Source organism: Megascapheus bottae, chromosome 17 (assembly GCF_031878675.1).
Source record: "Megascapheus bottae isolate mThoBot1 chromosome 17, mThoBot2.hap1, whole genome shotgun sequence".
Classification (NCBI taxonomy): Eukaryota; Metazoa; Chordata; class Mammalia; order Rodentia; family Geomyidae; genus Megascapheus; species Megascapheus bottae.
The window spans coordinates 8,695,520-8,720,711 of record NC_143525.1 but is presented as its reverse complement, the minus strand read 5'-3'; the positions used below and the strand labels follow the sequence as shown (position 1 = coordinate 8,720,711).

Genomic DNA, 25,192 nt, shown 5'->3' with positions numbered 1-25,192 from the left:
CCCTCTTCAGGTCTCACCAGCTTTAAGTTGATGTCTCCCCTTGGACTGGCTTGCTCCACTGCTTAGGCAGAATCATGTCCAACCTCAGGGTGCTCTTTTCACTGCTTACAAGGTGCCCTGCCCCTCCCCACAATTCAGGCACACTCCACGTTTCCCTGGAAAATTCCCTGGACTTCATTAATTTTTTGTATTGGTATTTGTTTTTATTTTCCATTTTCTTATTTGTCTTATTAGTTACACAAAGGGGTTTCATTGTGGTATTTTCATAATACACATCAAACCAATCCCCTTTTACCAATCCCCTCCCCCGTCATTTTCCTTTTCTTCTCTTCCTGAAACAATTTAGCAGGTTTCACTATTCTGTTTTCATACATATGTGTATAATACTTTGACCAGGTTCTCCCCCCACTCTCTCTCATACACACACACACACACACACACACACACACACACACACACACAGTCTTTTATCCTCCCCCTCCTTCTGCTACCAACCCCTCAACAGAACCACTTACTTTTACATTCCTACCTTTGTTTATAAGGACAGGTTCTACATAGGAGAAAGAACCTATGATTATCAGGTTAAGAGGAAGAAACAGACTGAGAAAATAAAATACTTATGTCTTCCTCTCTCCTATGTGGAACCCAGTTCCAGTCCTCTTTCTATGGACAGGGACTCAGCTAGACTTGGCACAAATTCATGTATGGTGTCTCCTTACCCAAGGAGGGTGTCATCTCCCAGGATGGCCGAGCCTTCCATCAGACACTGAGCCAGAGTGGTCAAAGGCAACTTTTTCTGAAAAGGAAACACATAGTACACTGAAGATACATCTCCATCACTACCCACACACTCTAGATCAGCACAAAGTCCAATATTCCCCTAGATATGACACGAGCTTTGGAATGCATTGGCTTCAACATACCAAGAAACTCCAAGTTCATGAGAATGGGCTACACTTAAGAGAGGTTGAAATTCACAAACTAAAGGTGTCACTGTAGAAAATTAGATTCTAGTTCATGCATTGTGTTGTTAAATTCACCCCTTCGTGCAAGAAGGGGTAAATGAGACAGCTCATGAACAATGAAAACAGAGAAATGTGTCTCCTGTATGACACAACACAAGGCAAGTATCAACACAAAGACAAAGTCCAGAGAAGATACACAAATGGCCACTTATCACAGGGAAAGGTGCTGGGGCTCAGTACTCACTGGGAAACTAGAAGTCCAGTCCACTTCACCATCACCTGGATGGCTAGATTAGGAGTATGAAGAAGGAACACAAATGCCAAGAAACAGAAAACAATTCACAGTATGCATGCGCACAAATGTATTGCTCCTGGAAGTGTACAAGAGCAGAGCACTGTAAACGAGCTTGGCAGTACATCAACAGTTATACTGCCCAACAATTCCACCCTTGGGAATGTACCACCACATAAATGAAAACAGAGAAAGAAAAAAATGCTTTCACACATGTGAAGAAGAGGTAACAAGTGGAAATCATTCATAATACCCACTAATGGATGAATGGACAACAACCTACGACAATCCCTAGAGGGGAAGACTAGTAAGCTCAGAAAAAGAACGAATTCTTAACACATGCTGTAACAGAGATGAACCTGAAAGGCATCATCCACAGCAAAAATATGCCAGGCTCAAGAAAACATATGATGTCTGACTCTATTTATATGAAATATCAAGTGGCCAATCCACAGAGACAGAAAGCAGGTTAGCACTTAACAGAAGCTGTGAAGGGTGGAGGAAAGGGGAGATGCTACTTTAGGGACATTGGATTTCCATCTGCTAGGACAAGACTGCTCCAGAACCATGCAGTGGTGACAACTGCACAGTACTGTGAGTGTCCTAAACATATGGGCACCAGATACCATACACTTTACAATGGCATACCTTGTGTGACAAGGAGGGAGAGGCAAGCTATTAAGATATGTAGCTTGACCCATCTCAAGGAATCACATGCAACCTGCACGCACAGACACAGCAGAAGAAAACCAAGAAGGCAGGAAAAGAAATGCTAGCCTATGCTCAGGCCTTTTACTCTCTAGAGCGATAAAGACAGGGCTCAAAGTGGACAACAACTGAAAGGGCCCAAAGACTCCCTAGTGTGGCCTAGAGAGCTCCCACTACCATTTGCTTTCTGCTGTTTTGTTTTGGAAGGATGACACTCCCTGAAGGAGGATACCCAACCTGCAGCGAATGAAAGCTGCTGCTGATCTCACAGAACCTATTTCTAGAGGTAAGGAGTATCATCTGATGCACTGAAGGCGTCCTCCATCTATATGTCACCCACACCCTTTATAGTATCCTTTAGAATAAGCTGACCAACACGAGTAACGTGAGCTTGACTTTCTTACTCATGCCCAGCACTCTACCATTGAGCCACAGCTCTACTCCCAGCATTTTGCTTGTTCATTAGAAATATGAGTCTCTTGGAATTTGTCTGCCTGCACTGGCTTCCAAGTGCCATCCTCAGAACTCAGCCTCCTGAATAGCTAGGATTACAGGTGTGAGCCACTGACTCCCAAATGAACGAACTGTTGAGTAAGAAGTAGATGCATATGGCATAAACTAAAAGGTGCTAAAGGTTTAAACCAAAAATCTCATTTCTTCTCTGAGCCTGTCATCTGTAACAATGACCACAGGCATTTTCCAGAACTGCAAAGGCTTTATGTACATCTCGACACAACGGATTTGAGGATGGAAGCTGAGTAACCCTACTCTGAAAATGTCCAATCTCAAATGCTCCAAAATCTAAAGCTTTCTGAGTATAGATGTAATGTCCACAGTTGAAAATCCACACCTGACCTCATATGATAGGTTCAAGTCAAAACAGTGACAGTAAAAATGTATCAAGTGACCTGCAGCCTTGTGTATTAGGTATGAATGGGACACAAATGAATGTAAAGTTAGACTTAGATTGTAGCCCTAAGATACCCTATTATAGAAGGGAAAACATTTAGCCAGCACAGTGGCTGGCACCTGTAATCCTAGCTACTCAGGAGGCTGAGATCTGAGGATCCTGGCTCACAGCCAGCCCGGCACTAAAGATCATGACACTCTTATTCCAATTAACCACTAGAAAACCGGAAATGGCGCTGTGGCTCAAGTAGTAGGGCAGTAACCTTGAGCTAAAGAGCTCAGGGACAGCAACCAGGCCTAGACAGCATCCAATTCCCACAACTGGCCCCCCCCCAAAAAAAGAAAAAAAAAAAGAAAGGCAAACATTCAAAAATCTGAACTCCAATAAACAACACTTTTGGTTCCAAGCATTTTGGATGAGGGAGATATCAATATATATAAGAAACCATGCTAGGGACTAATGACTCACATCTATAGTCCTAGATATTGAGGAGGCTGAGATCTGAGACTCATGACTGGAAGCCAGTCAGGGCAGGAAAGTCATAAGATTTTCTTTTACTAAAGAATTTATTAACATTGATTTTTACATCATATTTCAAATGACATATTTAACAAACAAGTATTCAAGAAGGGAATCTCTATATATAATCACTGGCCCTTAGATTTTTTTAGAACATAATTAAAATTAGGCTGAAGGCTTATATGTATGTCATAGATACATATTAATCTATGTAATAAAATTATGTCTATAGTCATAAATTTTTATGTTTATGTACTTGTGTTTATATTTCCAATACCATGTCCATAGCATTGGGTACGCAAATATTGAGTCCTCGCTCTTGTACTGTTTGGATCTAATAGCCACATATTAAGGATATCATGCATCTTTTGTTCCTTTGGTAGTCTTAAGATTCTTATCTCCAATTAAACACCAAAACTTGAGCAGTAGAGGTGTTTGAAGTAATAGTGTACCAACCTTGAGGACCCAGGCCCTCGGCTCACCTTAGTTCAAACCCCAGTACCAGCACAAAAGAAAGACAGATAGACATATAGACAAACAAGCTAGGGCTGGGGAGGGAAAAGGAATGACACATACAGCAGGCAGAACAAATGTTTATACTTCATAGGAGACAGAGGAGGAATCAGGTGCTGTCTGTGATACTCAGCATAAGCAGCCTGGCATGAACTGGAGGAAAAGGGGACCACACATACAGAAGCCAACACTACATCCAGATCAAAATATCAGCTCAAGGAAAGAGGAAACCCTCCTAGAATGCAGACCTCTTGAAACAGAGCCAAGTGAATGCTTGGCTGTCTTTTCTTCTTCAATGGAATTGAGAGAGGCAGAGGGCAGGGGGAAGTAAGATTGCAAAGGCTCTTTACATAAGCACACTCTACAACATCTGTTAGTACCAATACAGGTAAAATATATATATATATATATATATATATAATTTTTTGGTGGGGGGGTCATGGAGCTTGAACTTGGCCTGGGCACTGTCCGTGAGCGCTTAAGCTCAAGGCTACTATCCTACCCTTGAGCCAAGCCCCACTTCCCATTTTCTAGAGGTTAAATGGAGATAAATGTCTCAGGTCCTTTTGTACCCAGGCTAGTTTTGAACCTTGATCCTCAGATCTCAGCCTCCTGAGCAGTTAGGATTACAGGCGTGAGCTACTGCACCCGGCAGGATATTTTTATCCAGCAGGTTCTCTTTACTGCCTCATATAGTAAAAGCAATCATCAAGGACATCTACAAGGTACTTATGACTCTAAAACCATGGTATAATTTTTCCCATGACATGCTGAATGATGTTGAGGCCAAATCTATGAACATGTGGAATGAGGGGGTAAGGTGTGCATCAGAGACGAAGCTTCCCTTGAGGTAGGATTTTAAACGTGCTCTTATCATTTTCCTTGTCGCCCACCCTAGGAAGGCAAAGGAGAAGAATCTTCCTTGGCTGAAGAGAACTAAAGAGTGAGGCAAGTGGGGAGAGAAGAGTCACCAGTGCAGCAGCCAGCAGGGAGGCTTGTGTGGTCCTTCCAAAGACCCTTAACTGTGACATAAACAGCCAGAACCAACTAGGCTCTAGGATGGGAATGGGACCCTGGCAACTTCCCAGCTGCCTGGGGCAGTGGCGGGCACTTACGGAGCGCTTGTCAGCCTCTGCCCCCTGCTGGCCCTGCAGACATGCGGTGAGCTTCTTGTGCGTGCTGTGGGACACTTGCTTCACCAGCTCCAGGCGCTTCTCCACCTGCAGACAGATGGGGAAAGGCCTTGGTGAGCACTGCTCAGCGGTCTGGACCATCACAACCTGTGTTGCCACAGAGATCAGGTCTTTCAAGAAGGCAGAATCCATAGCTAGAGTGATGGAGAGGGACTGGCTGTAGCTTTCTGCTATCTTTCCCAACAAAATGACCTACATCAATCAGGACAGTCTTCTCTGGGTATTTTAGGGAGGAGTTCCAGGAACCCCCATCCAGAATACTAAAAAGCCCCAGGTGGATGAAATGGAATATACATGGGCACATAGCTTATAATACATCTTTCTGTACACTTTAAATCACTTCTATATTTCTTATACAAGATAAGTACTATGAAATAGCTGTTATACTTATTGTTTAGGGAACAGCAAGTCTGAATGCTTTCACTATGGATGCATGTTTTTCCCAATATTTTTTATTTACAGTTGACTGAATACACAAACCCACATATATTTGCAAATACTGATCGCCAGCTGTATTCCAACACTGTTATAAAATGGCTGCAGCAGAAACAGCCCAGAGATTGGCTTAACTGTAGGGACAGAGTCTCCCACATCCATGAGCAAGCCAAGGGCAAGCAACAGCCTTACCTGAAGAAGGTCTTCACTCAGAACTTCAGTCTTTTCTGCCCTAAAGAGAAAATTGAGACATCAGTGAAGTAAACTAGCAAATGAGAACTTAGTTGTCATAATTATTCTCTATTCTCTTCTTCGTTCTCTTGTGAAGGCTCTAAAGAAACAGAAATTAGTACCAGAAACTCTTAACAAGAAGATACACAGACACATCTGGAATTTACTGGGCACCTCAAGTAACCAGCATCCCAGAAAACAAGGTTGTCTGGACTTTTCTGCCACAGAGTGGAATCTGGGTTAAGGAACACACACACAGACAGACAGAGACAGAGACAGACAGACACACACCTCTTTTGTTCTCAGACATAAATTTGCAATTAGGTAGCAGAATTAAGCAGCTTTCCATATCTGACAACCAAAGCAAAATGAATAGCAATAAGGTCTGAGAACCACGTATTAGGTTCTTGTGCAGATATGGCATCATGTTTATCATGTAGAAAACTTCTGCAACTACTGTGATGAAGCCAGGAACAAATGAAACAATACAAACATAGAAGAATGACCTGTTTCTACATTTTGACAATGAATACATGAATAATGAAATATGTTTAGTAATTGTTCAAATATATAATTTTTAGGCATTCATCTATTACCATATATAAACAGCTTGCAGGATGGACTACAAACTCTTGAAAGAAATGACAGAAGATCTAAATAATGGAGAGACATATGATAGTGTACCTGCAGGCTCCAATATCTACAAGGCAAAAATATCAGTTCTTCCCAAACTGGCCATCAGGGAAATTCAAGGCCAATTTAAATTTCGATGGGAGCTGGGGATAGTATGCTGTACATGCTTATAATCCCAGTCAGTCAGGAAAATGGGTGGGAAGGAGTGGTAGGTAGATCACATTCCAAGACCAGCCTGGCCAAAATAGTGTGAGGCCCTAGTTCAAAAACAAACTAAAAGCAGAAAAGTTGAGGACTTGTCTAGGAAGTGTGAGATCTAGAGTACAAACCCCAACACTATTAACAAAAAGTTTCCATTAGATTTTCTATAGATATAAACAAGCTGACTTCAAAAATGAAAAGTGTAAAAAGAAGGTAGACTAATGGAAATCATTTCCAGAAGGGAAAACATGTGGTATTCACATGATCTCATTTTAAGACATACTCGAAAATTAAATCAAGCAGGTGTAGCATTGGCAAGAAGACAGAAACCTATACTGATGGAATAAGAATGAATTACCCAACACAAATCCAGACAAATAAGACCCAGGTTCTTTACAAGAAGAATATTAAGAAAATCCTTGATTTTAAAAACGTGCCTATAGCATCTCAGGAGGCTGAGATCTGAAGATGCAGCAGAGTCTTTGAGACCTTATTTCCAAATAACGACCAGAAAACTAGAAAAGAAGCTGTGATTCAAAGTGATAGAATGCTAATCTTGAGTGAAATGGTTCAGGGAAAGTGCCCGGGCCCTGAGTTTAAACCTCAGGACTGACTGGGGGGGGGGGGGGGGGAAAGTGCCTATAAGCTTTACTCTTAATGGGAATATGTCAAAAATTTACTTGAGCCATACTTCCAGCCTCTAAAAATATTTTCTTTATAAACAAGGGTAAAACAAAAATTCTCCTACCAACAGTCATCCCAGCTCAAATGGAAGATGCTAAAATTTGAAAAGCTTTCAATGGCTCACACCTGTAATCCTAGCAACTCGGGAGATTGAGACTTGAAGAGGAAGATTCAAAGCCAGCCTGGGCAGAAAACTGTGGGAGGCTTACCTCCAGGTAACCAACCAAAAGCTGGAGCTATATTGCTTAAGTGGTGGAGCACTAGCCTTGAGCAAAAAGCTAAAAGACAGCACATAGAAGCTGGGTCAAGTACTAGCACATATACAAAAATAAAAATTAAAAAAGGAGTGGGACATACACAGAGCATCCCTACATGGAGGCTATTTTTGAGGAAGACAGAGGGTATTCAGCATGATAACAGTGGGCCCTGGGCCACCATTCTCCAGGAATGAGTCACACTTCAGGACTGACAGCACTGTGTAGGTGACATCAGTGTACAAGTCAAGACTTATTTTATCAGTTTATTTTAATTTTTTTAACTCAACAGACTTAAAGCCAAACATAGAACCATGGCAAGCTGATCTAAAAATTGTGCCCTGTCTTAGTTATGAGCTTCACGAGAACAATCAACACACCCACAAAGAGTTGTCATTGTCACCTGCATTACATACATCTCCCAAAATGTATTTCATTAAAAATAAGTAAGACACTAAGACACTAGAGAAAAGAAATCCGTGCACGAATGAGTTAGCAAAATGCTGAATTTGATCTTGTCTATTAAAAGAATCCAATGAAACATGAAAGGTTCTCAGCAGCCCTACAATTCGGGTGGTTTGATTTGAGCTAAGTTGTCACTTCCTAACCTACAATAACAATAGGAAAACATTTTAGATGACCACCATTTAGTAACTGTGGTATAGTCAAACACTGGTTGCTGGACATACCCTAGAACATAAGGAGCTGAAGCAAGTAATCACTGGCAATATATTTACTGTTTTTTGTTGTCTTGATTTTTGTCAGTCATGGGGCTTGAACTCAGGGCTTAGACACTGTCTCTGAGCAATTTTGCTTAAGGCTAGTGCTCTACCACTTTGAGCCACAGTGCCTTCTTCTGGTTTTCTGGTGGTTAATTGGAGATAAGTCTCATAACCTTTCCTCCTGGCTTTAAACAGTGATCCACATATCTCAGCCTCCACAGTAGCTAGGATTACAGGTATGAGCTATCCATGTTCAGTTCATATTTACTCTGAAAATCTCTCCTAAGATGCCATCTAGGGGTTGTGTCCTAAGCATCCAAAACCCATTCATTAGGCCTGAGAGCCAAGCAGGCAGGCCTCACTGCTGTGAACAGAGAAGTCAACCAAGGAAGCAAGAGGTTACTCAATTTATAGTCAGCACACCTTAGCCATAGGGTTAATATGTGTGGCTTCAACCCAGGAAGATCCACACATACAGTGATAAATTTAAAAGATCAAAAGAACCTTCAAAACAAAAATTTCCAAGGCCTGCTTGTTCATCATGCAGCTCAACTGAGGCAAGCAATTCCCTTGTTATTCCTACTTAACTTGCCTGCCTTTAGTTTTGTGAAAACCAGCCCCCAACCCAAGAGCAAATGGTTCCCCCACCACCAAGCAAGGTGAAAGTGAATGTGCTTAATTGAAGTAAAAAAAAAAAAAATCTCCATGATTGCTGCTGGAGGAAGTAATAGAGATGGACAGGAGGGAAGAGGGCGCAAGTGAGGAAAAGTTTAGGCCAAAGCCATGCTTGGGGCTTCAGTGAGGAGCTGGAGGTACAAGTTCCTGTGCAAAAGTAGGACCAGGTGTTTCTTTGTGCTGGTCCTGGAGCTCGAACTCAGGAGCTGGGCGCTATCCGTGAGCTCTTGCTCTCAAGGCTAGTGTTCTACCACATAAGCCACAAATCCGCTTTTTGGTGGTTAATTGGAGCTAAGATTCTCATGTACTTTCTTGCTGAAATTGGTTTCGAGCTGTGATCCCCAGATCTCAGCCTTAGGAGTAGAGTAGTTAGGATTACCAACAGTGACAAGCTGTTCCCTTCCTCCCACCTTCCCTTCCTTCCTTCCTTTTTTTTTTCAGTCCTGGGGCTTGAATTCAGGGCCTGAGAATCATTCTTGATCTTTTTCAGGCTAGTGCTCTACCACTTGAGACAGTACCACTTGCAACTTTTTTTTTTTCTGCTATTGCAATGTCTAATTGCTTTAATGGATTTTTGGAATTGGGTTACAATCCACTCTCAGGACTACACAAGCAATAAAAAGAAGCCAGCTATACTTGTAGCTTTTTTCAGTGTATTTGGTACCAAGGAATCAAATTCAGGGCTTCAAGCATGCTAGGCAAGCACTCTACCAGTAGGTTACACTCCCAGGCCCTGTTCATTTCTTAGTGATGAGTAAACTAAGCTCTGCTAATTTAAATTACGTCTGAGTATAGTATAGAATGCCACAGAAATGGCTCAGGCAGTATTGGTAAAAATCAACTATGATAAGACATGTAAATCCAATTTTGGAACAAACAGACTGGAAACTCTGGAGTAGGTACAGTAGTGCATGTTTCAAAGTCAGGTGCTTCTTTGCTTCTTTCCACATAATGAGGCATTTTTTTTCACACTGTATCTTGATGCTACGCATACACTGTGATGATAGTGTGCGTGACAATGCCATGGGCATTTTAACACCATGCCTGTGTGTTAACGTACCCATCAGGTGATTCTGATGCACGTCAAACACCATAGGAACAAAGCTACACTCCAGGCTCTGGAGCCATCACAGGGTTGACCAACCCACATTTTGGAGGACTTTTGGTTTTTCCTCATGGTCCTGCCTCCTACTACAGAGAGTAAAAGGCCAGGTACCCCTGAAACCAGAGGTGAACATAACCTGGTGTTAGGACATGCGACAGTGTGCTGTGGAGACACTTGGGAAAGCAGCTGCCAAGCTCTCGTCTTTATACACTGAGTGCAAAAATGATGGCATAAGCATCAGCAGCCATCTCGTAACCATGAAGGACTGGCAAAGGTGTTGTGGAGATGTCACATCTGACACCACTCGGCCATTACTACAGCAATTTGAGCCTACCAAAAAAAAAAAAATGAACTCTTTCCAAAGCTGTTCTGACTGGAGTTTTGTATTACTGTAGCTATGTGCAAACCCAGCTTAAAATACTGGCAGCAGAGCATCCCATTATAAGATTTTTTTTTGTCAGATCTAGGGCTTTAACACAGGGCCTGGGCACCATCCTTGGGCTTTCTCAAGGCTAGCACTATACCACTTGAGCCACAGCACCACTTCCAGCTTTTACTTTTTTTCCCTGTGTATGTGGAATTGAACCAAGGAATTGAACCCAGGGCTTTGTGGATGCTAGGTAAACACTCTACCATAAGCTTAATTTTATTCTGAGTAAAAAAATGTGCCATTATATGATTATCCTAAAAGTGCCCATAGTAGTTCCTCAAGCCTTCACATCACTAGGGAAATGATCAACATTTCTTTGAAGTTTCCTCCATACCACTAAGCAGGGATAACACACTGAGGAACATCACAGGGCAATACTTCCTAGAGGAAGTGGATCCTGCAGGCCTTGAGGCTGGGAAGGCCTGCAGAAGGTTTGGAGGAGGCCAGCCGCCACAAGCTCTGCTCAGAAGCAAACAATGAATATGAAATCAGGGGCATTAAGTTGCTGTAAGAAAAGGCACCTACTGGGAATTTGAAACAATAGAGCTTGGGGACTCACCTCAGCATTGGTAAAAAGCCTGTGTTTTGAAAACCTTCTGTCCCATCAGGAGAAATTTAGGCACACAGAATGCCTAAATTAAAAAACACAAAAACCACTTTCACTATGTTGGTTCTCCCTAGCCATGAGCATGGGATATCCTTCCATTGCCTAGTGTGCTCTTTAATTTCTTTCGTTAGGCTTTTATAGTTTTCATTGAATAATTCCTTTACATCTTTGGTTAAGTATATTCCTAAGTATTTTATTCTTTTGGGGGCTATTGTGAATGGGATCATTTTCTTGATTTGGCTTCTATTTGTGTATTGTTGGTGTATAAGAAGGCTACTGACTTCTGAAGGTTAAATGGGCAAGGGAACTAAAGAGAGACTTATCAGAAGAAGAGATTAAAATGGCAGAAAAGCATATGAGAAAATGTTCATCATCTATGGCCATAAAGGAAATGCAAATAAAAACAACCCTAAGATACCACCTTACCCCAACAAGAATGGCCAAGATTTTGAACTCAGACAATGACAGTTGCTGGCGGGGTTGTGGAGAAAAAGGAACCCTACTACACTGCTGGTGGGAATGCAGACTAGTTCAGCCACTCTGGAAAGCAGTGTGGAGGTTTCTTAAAGTACTGACAATTGACCTTCCCTACGATCCCGCCATACCACTTCTGGGCATCTATCCGGAACATCATGACCCAAGATAAGGACACCTGCTCAACTATGTTCTCTTTGCACTATTCACAATAGCCAGGCGATGGAAACAATCCAGATGCCCTACTGCAGATGAATGGATACAGAAACTGTGGTACATATACACAATGGAATTCTACATAGCCAACAGACAAGATAAAATAATGGCATTCGCGGGGAAGTGGATGAATCTAGAGCGAATCATGTTGAGTGAGACAAGTCAAGACCTAAGGAACAAAAGGCACATGGTATCCTTAATATGTGGCTATTAAATCCAAAGAGTACAAGAGCGAGGACTCAATAACTGCATACCCAAAGCTATGGACATGGTAATGGAAATATAAACATAACTATATAGACATAAAAACCTATGACTCTATAGACATAATATTTTATTTCATAAGTTAATATGTTTCTATGACATACAAACCCTTAGCCTAATTTTGATTAAGTTCTAACTACTAAGTGCCATGATTGTATAGATTCCCTCCTTGAACACTTGTTTGTTAAACTTGTCATTTAAAACATGATGTAAAAATCAATGTTAATAAATTCTTTAATAAAAAAAATCACAAAAAAGAGGAAGCTGGTACTGAGAAGGGAATTTGGCAAAATTCAATTAAAAAAAAAAAAACACCACAAAAACCAAGCCAGGCGCCAGTGGCTCAGACCTGTGATCCTAGTTACTCAGGATGATACGTGTGATCCATCAGCACCTGGCTTAGTAAACTAAGGTAGAGGCCAATAAATGGAGAAATCTAAAATTTTTACTACATGAACATAGGAGACAAAATAAAATCATTGAGCTGTAGAACATGATGTTATCTCCTCTTCTGAGAAAGTTCTTTGAGAATGTGCTTCAGAAAAAAACAGGTATAAAATTTTAATACAACAAGAAATGTCAGAAGTAAACCCAAGTTCCATAAGAAGAAATAGCAGGGTGTCAGGCCTTCAGGAGGCTTAGGATACAGTAATTCCAAGTCAGAATTCAGCAGGCTCCAAGCGAAAAGCACCAGTCAAAACAGCAGATGGGAAAAGTAAACTGGAAGACATGAAGGCAGATGATTTTTATGATAGGAAAAACAAGATAGACTACGAAATCCAAATTAAAGTCATGTATGAGTGAATAGTTTGTAGAATGCAAGAAAACAGGATCCATTTGTCCTTGGCAATAAGAAAAGTTTTCCTTTGTGTGGCAAAAGTATTTTGACATTAGAACCATGGATAATGAAATATAATTCCGTTACTTAGATTTGCAAGGGATGATATTTAAGTAACCACAGAAGGACTTAGTTGACTTTGAATTCTAAGAATCAAGCTACGGACAAAGCATGTAAGTCATATAGTGATGATTGCAGGACAAAACTAATGCAAATTTCATCTACCTTGAAAATGAAAGGAAGGGAGAAAAGAAAAAGAGGGAGAAGGGATGGATGAATGGATGGATGGATGGATGGATGGGTGAGGGAAGGAGGTTTGCTTGACACAAGAGGTGAAGAGAGGGAGAGAGTAGGAGTTAGGATAATTTCAGTCCTTAACATTAATACAGTCTAACCTAAGTATAGAGAGACTTAAAAGGAATAAAGGAGAGCACAATTTAGGATGGATTTAAAAAGGCACATCTATGGTACAGAAGAATCTAAACTTTTTTCTCTGCAACAGGAACTAAAAAACATGTAGAAGTGTGTGCATGAGTGCGTGTGTGTGTCTGTGTGTGTGTGTGTGTGTGTGTGTGTGTGCATGCCTATGTGCACGCATATAAACTGGCAGGACAAATACATTATATAGTGACCAGGAGATAAACCACCAGAGAACTAAACTCAGGAACCATAAGAAATAACTGTCTCCAAGGGGCAGAACTGGGAGCTGGATCAGGAAGTAAAGAAAACCTTGTATCATAAATCTTTCTCCACTGCTTGATTTAAAAACAAAACAAAACAAAACAAAACACAACTGTGTCTCCTTGTTTGAAACTTTTAAAAGGACAATGCCCAAGGTTGCAGAGGTATGGTAAAGAAATGTGAGCAGTCACTATTGCTGGAAGTACTATCTGGTAAATGAAGTTCACTTAGCAATAAGTATTAAAGTCTAGAAGTAGAGAAAAATGTCTTCCATGTAATTTAGTTATTTAGTTTGAACAAATAATTCAGGATGGAAAGAAAAGTCATCAGAGGATTGACTGTTCTCCATGAATGTCTAACTTTATACTTATTCCAGCTCATCAGTAGACAAGGTGTAAGCCTCCTGAATAGCTAGGATTACAGGTGCGGGTCATGGTGCTTGGCTAATAGTATGAATGCTGATACTACTGAAGTGTGTGCACTAATTAATAGCTAAGGTAGCAAGTTGTGTGCTGTGCATATTTTATTACAACTAAAAAAATAATAAACACACTGCAAAAATATATATAATATATATCAGGGCAGTTTATATACATACTATATATATATATATCTTTAGATAGATAGATAGATAGATATAGATAGAGAGGTAGAGAGATGGATAGATACATAGATAGATATAGATAGATAGATAGATAGATAGATAGATAGATAGATAGATAGATAGATAGATAAACTGTCCTAATTCCAAAGACTCACATCTGCACTCCCAGCTATTCAGGAGGAAGAGATCTAGAGGATCATGGTTTAAAGGCAGTCTAGGCAGAAAAATCTGGGAAACGCCATCTCTGAAATAATCAGCAAAAAGCTCAGCTGGAGGGGTGGCTCAAGCAGTGGAGCACTAGCCAAGCAAACACAAAGCTCTGTGTTCAAAAACTCTAGTAATGAAATAGTAGTAGTAAAATAAATAATAATAGAACTGGAATATTTTACAGGCTATAGGTGATAAATTCAGGAGCCAAATTATAAATAGCATATCTTCATGTTGCTAAAACTAAAACACAGGCTACATTTGTAGAAGAAATTATAAAAGTAATCTGTTTTGTCCTAGTTCCAAAATGGAAATGTTCGTGCTGTTTCTAAAATATACGGGCACTATGTTAAAACTTTTATCCAGCCCTAACAATTCTATCTGTCTGTCCGTTTGTCTATCAGTCTGTCTGTCTATCAAACTAGAATTCAAACACAGGTCCTCATGCTCACTTGGCTTGTTTGCTTAGCTAGTCATTCTACATCTTGAGCCATGCCTCCAATCCTATTTTCTATCGAGTGAAGTACTGGGGATCACACCTAAGCTTTATGCATGCTACGTGCACACTTTCCCCACTGAACACCATCCAACAACCCCAGTCCAGCCCTGTGTTTGTATATTTTTTAATAAATGAATAAATATATTTAAACTATTTAAATATGTAACTTTGTGAGAAAAATCAAATCACTGTACTTCACGATTAAAAACAACTGTCAGCAAGGCTTGAGTTAATCAATTTTACTATTGAGACTATTGCTTAATACAATCAGTTATGCATGGAACAGATACTTCGTGATAAGTAGTGAGACAGACCATACACAGGGTACAAAGGCAGCACATGGAAATACAAAAAGTCTTTGCAGAACAAGCAAAAGTAATGACAAGGAAGAAAGCTCAGCACATCGGAGATGCTGTCACATTTCCTTTTCAGACATGGGAGAGTCACATTTATGTCTGTGTATATCGATGTATATGCTAACAGATTTCTATCTCTACCTCTATCTAGCTATCCATCTAGCTACCTGTCTACCTATCTTTCATCTATGTCTATTAATTTATTTATCATATACCTACATGTATCTATTTATTTAAAATATGTAACTTTCAATGTCTTACATTGCCCAGTTTCACCGGGCGAATGGTATGTGGAGCACGGTTGAGAAATGAGCTGTCCTGTGGTTTGGGGCTCTGGAAATCATGGTCCCGCAGAGGCCTGATGTCTGTCGTTGTTATAGGTTGAATTGTGCTCCCCTTCCTGTCAAATCTCTAACTGTGAGGACCTCGGAACATGGCTGGCATTAGGAGACAGGTACTTTCTACAGGCCAATGATCAACCATAGGAACAGCAGCAGCACATAAACAGTGTTCTGTATGCTGACCACATTCCCCCTCTGTTCTTGGTACTAATTCCTGTGTATCACGGCCACCGGTGTCACTCTGGCTGGTGGCCAACCGGACAGCATATGGTGGGACCATGTGGAAAGTATGTCACAGAGGGGAGGGAACCAACCCCAGCAGGACGGACAGGTTCCTGCTGTTCTGCATTTCTTGGACAAAGGTCCTCTGGGGTAGAGTTTCAGAGTTATTCTCTTAAATACGTGAGGATGGGCTCAAGGACTTGCCAAGGTCTTTTTATGGCCCGTGGTTCTGGGCATGACTTTAAAAATAAACCGATGGTTAGGTCCAGCGGAGAGTGGTTTGTAAATATAGGTCTCCGGGGCGCAGGTCTCTGATACTGAAAATAGCAAACCATCCTGGTGAGTAATTCCTGTATGAGTTGCAAATTCTACCTTGGGCAGCAGGGCCTGACTTCTTGTGAGCAGGAGTATGAGGACAATTCACTGTGGGGGAGAACAAAGATCTCGAACAATGATCGACTCCTTGCTCAGCGGCAGCGGCTGTCCCTGTCACTTCTACCAATGTCAATCATCTCTCCATAACCACTGCTTCTTCCCCATGCTAAAAGCTAGAAAGGATCAAGTCCCACATTAAAAAATAGCACAGTGTTGACTAAGACCCTTGGCACATCTTCCTGTCTAGTTTACATCATCTCTTACATTGCTTTTGACCCTTAGTACAAGGTAAGCACTATGTGAGGAGTTGTTACACTGTCTCATTCAGGGATCAATGATAAGAACAAGACTGTATACATATTCAGGAACGACAGGTTTGTGGTACTTTTCATTGTTAGTGGTTGCGTCTTCAGATGCTGCAGGCTGACTACATGTCTCTAGGAAGGCTGTCATTCCCAGATTCCCTTCAGTAGAAGAGACTGGAGGTCATACTTAGTCACAACATTAATGCTAGTGTGTGGGTTCCTTCTCTTGGTGTCTTAGAACCCTCCAGGCATTATACTGTTGATTGGTTCCTCCTTATAAAGAAGATGAAAAGGGAACATTGAGGATGCCTTGTTCTTTCTCAAATCTCTAAGCCACACTTTGTAGGGAACAGAAAATGTAACTCCCAAATATGCCACTATGGCATAATGATGGAGCTAATCATTGGTTAATGAGAATCAAAAGATAGTAGAGAGGAAGCCTTCTCTAAGCTCCCCAGAGCTGACCACCTATAGAAAGTCCCGATAAACCAGGACTACCATGATCCCTTCCCCAAGGAAGGACACAGCCATAAAGACAGAAAGCCAGCACGGAGGTGATCTCAAGACCACCTCACTAAGAAACCACTGATATTCCATCCACTCCCCACATAGTTACCCTCCCATACTTTGTTGGCCATGGAAGCCAAGAAAACTCTTTTTTCTTCAGCTCTTTGCTTCTTGACATCTTTACTGTTCTTTGTTGAGGTGCTTTACAATCATCTAACCATTACTTTCCCTTTGAGCATGTCATCTCTGTCTTTCATGTATGATTGTATGATCAATAAATGCTGTTTTTCTCTTATTAAACAGATCTGGCTTCTACTTGTTTAATTCTCAGTGCCTCAGCTGGAGAACCTAAGGCGGCAGGGAAGACAAGTTTTATTTTATTTTCCTTTTCTTCACTAGGAAAGCTTCCTGGTAGACAGGAAGACACAAATGAAGTCTGGCTGATGCTGCATGGTAACAGGCCAACTGTGATGGGGGTGCTTTAGGCTAGAGGTGTCAGTGTTTTCAGGGGCAATTTCTAAAGTTTGGGGTAAAAAAAAAAGTATCACAGTAAATAATGAGATGCTGTTCTGGGTGATACATTCTGAGCGCTGATACTGACCCAGTGGTGGAGTGATTATTGACAGGACAACCCAAGCTCAATTCAGAAAGGAAGTTTCTCTCCCTAGAGTCATAATTAAACTGTCCTTCTCTACTCATGAGTCAACAGCAGATAACTGTGGCCCCAATAACCACCTACAGTACTTCCTTGCCTTTTTCTCTCTGAAACGCTTTGAATGTTTATTTTCCCAATGATCCTCTCCATCTCCCAATTCTTTTCTGTCTTCTTATCTTCTAGTTTCTTGGTATGTCCATTGGACTTGCCATCTTACCAACTGTTTTCTCAAGCTGAATCACATAAGCAGCAAACTTTAAGGCCTTCATGCCCCCTAATAAGCAAGAAGTTATATGAGGGAGACAAATCTGAGAGACTCCTATCTGATTAACTAGCAAAAAGCTGGAAGTGTAAGTGAGGCTGAAGTGTCAGGGCACCAACCTTGAACAAAAGAGCTAAGGGAGAGCACCCTGGCCATGACTTAGTTCAGTTTCAGCTCAAGCCCCAAATAAATAAATATTTGCTGGGCTCGAGAAAGGCTTTTTAAATTTTATTTTATGTTTCAGTGCTCAGGACAGACTCTGGAACATTCTAGATCACATGGCTCCCCAAGACCAACAATCATTTTGTTTCTAGTCTACACATGTTGTTCTATCACTTTTTAGAATTTTCACCTAGTTTGAAATCTCCATTAACACCGCCTGACTTTTCAACTTGGGATTGTTCCACTTTTTGAAAAAATATGACGCTTCCACTCGGGCCATCCTCCCCTTGAAGTACAGCTGTTATTCATGTTCACTCTTGAATTTGTCCTTGTTTCTCATCTTTTTTTTTTTCCCTCTGTCTTTGCTCTGTGTCACAGAGACTCTGTCCCTTCTTGATCTTCCAGAGCCGTAGGAGAGGAAGGGAACAACAGATGGTGAGAAGATGGAGCGTCTACGCTGAGGTTCAAGGAGTCAGTTGAGGCTCTGGAAGCATATTGATCAGGAACTTCCAACTCTGCTTTGAATCTCAGTGGTCAAGAGTACAAGCAGCAACTTTGGGACAAACAGTGATCACCTTGAGCTTTGAGGGAGAAAAGCTGTTCACTTCACTCCAGCAGGCCAAACACATCCTGAGTCCAGCATGGCTTCTCACTTTCAAATGAACCAGGTAAAAAGCCTAGCCAAAGACACAATTACAGTGGTACTCTAGTCCCAGGGACCTTGCACTTCCCAACAGGTGAAGTAGAATTCCATGTCCTTGAACCTGGGAGGGCCCTGTGACTACCACATCATGTAGTATCAAGGGCCTGGATTCCAGATACCAAGAGAAAGCCCAATCCACAGGGTCACACTATAGGTGGGTATTTAGTTAGGGCCTCCACCAGAGGTGTCAGATGATGGTCCACAGTATGACAAGGGCGGGGGAGAGTAGTGAATTAGTCTTCAGATGTAAACCACCATATCCCTCAATGGCTGTGACATATATGAACTGTTGTCTCTGTACTCTGAAGCAAGTACAGATTGAGAAGTAAAATGCATACCCTTGGCATTTGAAAGCCATTAGTTTTAGAATGTTTTGTTACATATTATATAATTAAAATATGGTTACCATCCTATAACTGGAGAAGTGAGGAACCTGTCCAACAGACCAACATCTCCCCAGAATCCTCTAGGATTCACATTATATACATTGATGTAGAATTTCCCTAAGTCTCAAGGATTCATGATTGTCTCTTGATCGCTTCACAGTCTTAGGAGTAGCTTTAAGGAGATTCTGGGACCTCTTTGGTATTGAAATAACTGTCAGTAAGGGGTAAAATGGGAAGGAGTTAGCATAATACAATGAATGACTTTATTTCATAAAAATACATTCAGTGAAAGAAGACATGCTAAATGTTATGTCAGTTCTCAGGTTGAAACTCAAAAGTATCATGAGTTATCTTAAGGATGACACTAGCTTTGAAAAATTTTAGAACACACTCTTTGTGTGAATTCACTTAAGTAGATGATGGAATCTCAGACATGTGCAGTGGGCCTGGGCTGCTGAACTTGAAAGGGTGTCAGTTCTGATGCCTCTGTACTAAGAAAATGAGCACTACGATTGTTAAAGCCTCCTGCCAAGGTCATTCCTTAGAAGGTTAATACTATCCATATGTAGATGTCTAGAAAATAATATGCACTAAACCCCGGCATTTCAAACTTGTGAGAGTTGCTGAGAATCAGAGACATTAACAAAGGAGAGAATTCTCACCTCTCAAAAAAAGTGTGCCACCACAAAAACACAGCCTATGAGGAATACATTCAGATGTTTTTGATATGCTGTGAAGCATAAGGAAGCGCCCTATTCATACCTCACCTGTGCTAACTTCTGAAAGATGAACATATTAACTAGGATGGCCACACATTGGTTGGCTTAATAATGGGGAAGTCTAAGGGCAGGGCAGGTCTCCATGGTCATAAAAACATTAGTGGGACAAAATCCTGGCTCCCTGGTGTCCCTGTCTGTTTTACCTGCTTTGTCCCATTCTTCAGTATGACATGGATCAAAAGTCCATCAGAAATATCAGTACAAAAGGTTCTCCTCCAAAATTCCAGCCCTAGAACTGAATCTCGCTGGATGTGAAAGGTAAAATCATGTCCTCTCCAAAGACATCCCATCCTAACTCCTAGAAAGTGTAAACGTAAGTCCTTTCATCACAAAAGGGATTTCACAAATATGGGGAAGAGCTGGAGATAAGGGAAGTACTACAGATCATCCACACAATTCCTTCCATAGTGGGAAAAGAGGAAGGTCTTAAAGAGAGATGTGATCAGGACCAGAACCACTACCTTCACACTGTGTGTGCCTTCTACCGGCTTCAAACTACAGAGGAAGAGAGCAGATAGCACTCTATAGGAGTGACAGGAATGTTCCAGCTCAGGAAGTGCAGAGAGTAATCTGCAGGACCCAGTGCCAACCAACCTATGAGCAGTCCAGCAACTTGGAAATGATGAGGGATGACTGATAGATAGTAAGATGGCTTTCTGCTTCTGACACGATTCAATGAGATATGAATTTACATCAAGCAGGGAAGAAGCTATCTCTTCTAGAATATCTTCTAGGGCTGAGGTCTGTCAATGCATCTGTTTCAGAGGACAGCAGTCTTAAGTCAGGGACTTGGTTAGTTCCTCTGAGGGCCACGGGAGAAGCTCTGGGAGATCTTAGGCACTTCTTAGTCCATAGAAAAATGTTTCCCAGTGTCTTTCACATCAGCTTCACTTACTGCAGAGGAAATACCAGCCCAAAAGTTCCCGTTCCATAAACACACAGGATGAAGATGCACTCTAATGACTTTACCGTGACTTCATGACTAGCAAAGGGTATTTCCAGATAGGACCATATTCATATAAGCTGGAGGTTAGGACTTATACACCTTTTGAAGGGACACTATTCAAGCCCCAGTGGTTCTCTATCCCTTAGTGTTTTTCAGTTTAGTTCTTATGGCCCTCTTATATCTTAATTTTTTTTATTGTCTGGTCAATGTATAGAGGGGTTACAGTTACATTTGGCAGATAGTAGGTGCATTATTTTTCACACATTGATACCTCCTTCTCATGTTTTTGTCCCCATTTCCCTCCCTCCACCCCCTCCCAATCACCTTGTCCCCTACCTTCCTTTTCCTATTTCAAGTACACAAATAAACGTATATAGAACATACCAGGTAACAAAGTCAGATACAGTAACAATTTGAAATTAATCAAAGGGCAACAAAAGAGAAGAGAAATAACATAGTACATTAAGAACAACAATCACACAAGATAAAGTGCTTGTTTCCATATCCTCTTATATCTTTTAAAGTTAAGTACAAAATGCCAAGTACTGCTATGGACATAAACAATGGAAAAGGGACCTGAGGGTAGGGGAAGGGATTACTTTAATTCAGCCTGATACTGAATTAATAGATATTTTTGGAGCTGGAGGTAAGTTAAATAGTACAGAGAGCGTCTCTGTCAGGTACAATACCTCGGTTCTATCTCCAAAATGGCAAGTACACAAACAAAAAAGCTTAGCTAGTTAATTAAGAAATAAAAGGCATCTTTGCACACTTCAGGATCCCAGGGGAAATAATCACAACTCTGGTAAGCAATCACAGTACTTCCCTAGACTTACCTCCATCTTAGGACATAGTAACTAGGAGATTTCAGGATCTCATCAGAACTAACAGACGTCATGGCAGGTAAAGGCAGGGAATGAGATATGACCAAGGTATCCAAGGTTCCCACATTTGGATAACTGAATGTTTTTAGGACAATAGACATGGTTAGAACTTCTCATTCACAGGACTACTGTGCCCACATACTGTGTGCTAATAACATAGCCTAACGCTGACTGCAACTTGGCATAAGACTTTACTTCTATTCTTCCTTCCAAACTCAAGTAAATTCTCAGAATAAACCTTAGGGAAGAACCTCACTCAGAGATATCAGTGGCAGCATTAGTGGCAGTCATACCACAAACAGTGGCTGTGAATGTGCGGTTTGTTAAATAATCCTAGTCCCGGGAAGGAATTGTTATCTCAACACTTGACATAATCTTTAGCAACCCCTGGTGGTAATCTACTGAATAAATCCACAAGTCCCCTTTAGAACAGAGCAGGATATGTACCGATAAATACCATGAACAACCAAAACAATTCAGTCTGTTAGCAGATGGGTGTCCTTTTATAGGAGACACAGTCACGAGTCATTTCCTAGAAAAATCCGCTTGCTTCAAGCTATCACAGAATGTCCTCAACCAGGACAACTACGCTGGAAATATCTTTCACTGTACCAGAATATAAATTCACCTGGAGAGAAAGAGCGACCAAAGAACATGCATTCAAGAGCAGAAATCTGTGATACTGAGAGACAGTTACCACACTGAGAATCCACTGCATGCTACCACTGCCTATGGATCAAGCAGTGTCTTGATTGGCTAAGTTACAGCTGGCCTCGGGCATTGGCTGGAAGGAACACTACAAGATGAAACGTGTGTGCCCCACTTTCTGGAATGCTTCTTGACTTCTAACTTTCCAGGCACAGTTATCCATCTATTTCCTTGGAGGATGCCCCTTCTCCATGGATGCCAAAATCTCTTCTATGAGATGATGCAGTATTTGCATACAACCTATGTCCCTCATGTATACTTTAAATTATCCCTAGAGTCTTATCGTATTAAATACAGTACTGACAGACACTAAGCAAATGGCTGAATACTGTAATTCTGGGGAAAGAATGACCATAAAAGAAAAGTCTTTTCATGTTTAGGACACTTTCCTACTATTTTTGAGCCACAGTTGGTTGAATCAATACATGGATTAGGAGGGTTAGGAAAGTAATACTTAACCTGTCTTTAGGAGCACATTCCCCAAATCTTTCTCAGCCAGCCTTCAGTTAATGAATCTAAGGGGTCCACTTAGGGCAGAAACCATATAGAACCCACTAGAAGGAGCTATGCTCTTTTTCTTCTGTGACAAAGTTCTTGTATCCTTTACATGAGACTTCTGGTGGTATTAAGTGTGCTTTCCTCAAAGAATTATAATTCAAAAGTCATCCTTTGGGTGGCCTACAGACTTGATCCTTCATTAAACTTTCAGACAGGGAGGGTTGATCAGGAGCATCTAAACCAGTATCACTGCTGGCTAATGAACATACTTTGCCTGGGGAACACAGGAAGCCATCACTGGGGACTTGGAAAGACAGACTCTCCCTGTGTGGGATCCAAGAATTATTGGTACCTGGCATTGCAGCTCAAAGAAACAAAGTAGCAAAAGAAGAATTTGCTTGAAAAAAGGATATTCCTTAGAGTTCTAATTGTATATCATCTTGAGAATACCAATCACGGAATATAAGTCTCTCACAGTTAGGCAAAGTGCAGCAAGAAAGCAGGATTATGGGCACTGTTCTCATCAGTTAAAAACCACTCAGCACATGCTTTTACTGGAGCAGTAAACCCCCAAATTCCCTGGGGTTCAGGGCTTTATTGATAGGGAAATGGAGGTCTGAGCAAGCTGATACAATCTTCTCCTGGTCATTGAAATTGGAGAGGTAGATCAGGAACCTTTGACAAGAGAGGTTATTTCCATAACAGCCTTGCAAAAGTCTAGAATACTGGCAATCCCAAATACTTACATAATAACTATTTTGAGTGTGTGTGCCAGTACTGGTGCTTGAGCTCAGGGCTAAGGTGCTGTTCCTTAGTTTATTTTCACTCAAGACTACCACACTACCACTTGTGCCACACCTCCACTTCCAGCATTTTTTTGGTGTTTAATTAGAGGAAGAATCTCAAACCTCAATCCTCAGATCTCAGGCTCCTGGATAGTTAGGATTAATGGTGTGAGCCACTGGCAGAGCCTAGCACACATGAGAATTTTTATTTGTGGAACACAGTAAAGATGGGCATGCAAAAATAAATTTCATCTACTTCACAACTGGCCCAAAGCCAACTTTATATATATATAATCTTACTCCTTTAAAAGAAAGTAGCAGGAAGGCACTGCCCTCAGCAACCCGTGGGAAGCAAAGAGGAAGAGCGCTCACCTGCCAAGCCCATGGAGTTTTATCTGACTCGAAGTCACTAGATGCAGCTAGTTCCACAGCCATTGTGGTAACTTGCATCTCTGCCATGTTGCATCCCTGCTATCCGAGGTGACCTGCACACTTCCATAAATTCACTCAGAGGTGAAAATCATAAGGGACAAGCCTGTAAGGGTGGTGGTTTTAATGGATTGTTTGAAGAAACCGATGCAGGAGAAAAAGACTGGAGGACAGAGAGCATGTGACCTCCTCTGTCTGGTATCTCCTGCACAGGCTCATTTCCTTTACAGGCACAAATGGCTAATGTGATTGGGTGCTTTATAATTGTTAAGGGGGGCCTCCTGCTCCATCCTTACAGGAAATGCAGTTGGATTTTTGTTGTTTCTTTTGCTTTGCTTTTGGAAGTACTGAGGTTTGAATACAGGGCCTTGTGCTGGCTCCGCAGCTCTTCTAGCACTTGAGCTACACTCCCATCCCTTTTCGCTTTAGCTTTATTTTTCAGTCTGGTCTTCCATGTTATTTGGGGCAGGCTAGAAACACAATTCTCCTTCATCACTGGGACTGCAGAATGTACCAATGAGCTCAGCTCTTACCTTTCCTCAAGGCAGCTGGAGGTCTATTTTGTTTGCTGGTGGATATTTTTGTTTTGCTTTGTTTTTCTTTCTGTCTTATTTGCTTTTCAAATCCAGGGCCTTGACACAGTTCTACCATAAAAAGAGCCTGAAATTTGTTTGTTTGTTTGTTTTTTATAACACATGCCCTGTCTGCCCCAGGCCTTTCAAAAGCCTTATATCTACAATCTGTTGTTGTTTCTAGGTTACAATACCAGCTTTCATTTGGTGCCAAGATGGCTCTAGATCTCATCACACAAATTTCTCAAATCTTCAACATCAACAGATCACTTAATGGGGCCACTGTAGACAAAGAGACTCACAGTTCTACACAAATCTTAATAAGCAGCCCGAGGATATCTGGGACTTTAGAATACACAGATCCAGATCCATTAACTGACCAGAGAGTGGCACTAGAACAACTGGCTATTTTGAAGCATTCCATTATGCAGACCACACAGAAAAATAAACACCAAGT

At 41.2% G+C, this 25,192-nt stretch overlaps 1 protein-coding gene across 5 annotated transcripts in view; it reads right to left on the bottom strand.

Moving 5' to 3' along the window:
- The window catches only part of Arhgap44 (Rho GTPase activating protein 44), a 136,513-nt gene that overhangs the window by 54,964 nt on the left and 56,357 nt on the right, over positions 1 to 25,192 (bottom strand). For all 5 annotated transcript variants that reach the window (XM_090349554.1, XM_090349560.1, XM_090349555.1 and 2 more), the window contains exons 2-4: positions 5,728 to 5,767; positions 5,023 to 5,127; positions 720 to 796 (exon numbers count right to left, since the gene is read on the bottom strand). In XM_090349554.1, coding sequence (XP_090205680.1) covers positions 720 to 796; positions 5,023 to 5,127; positions 5,728 to 5,767 — 222 coding nt within the window. The remainder of the gene's footprint in view (positions 1 to 719; positions 797 to 5,022; positions 5,128 to 5,727; positions 5,768 to 25,192) is intronic.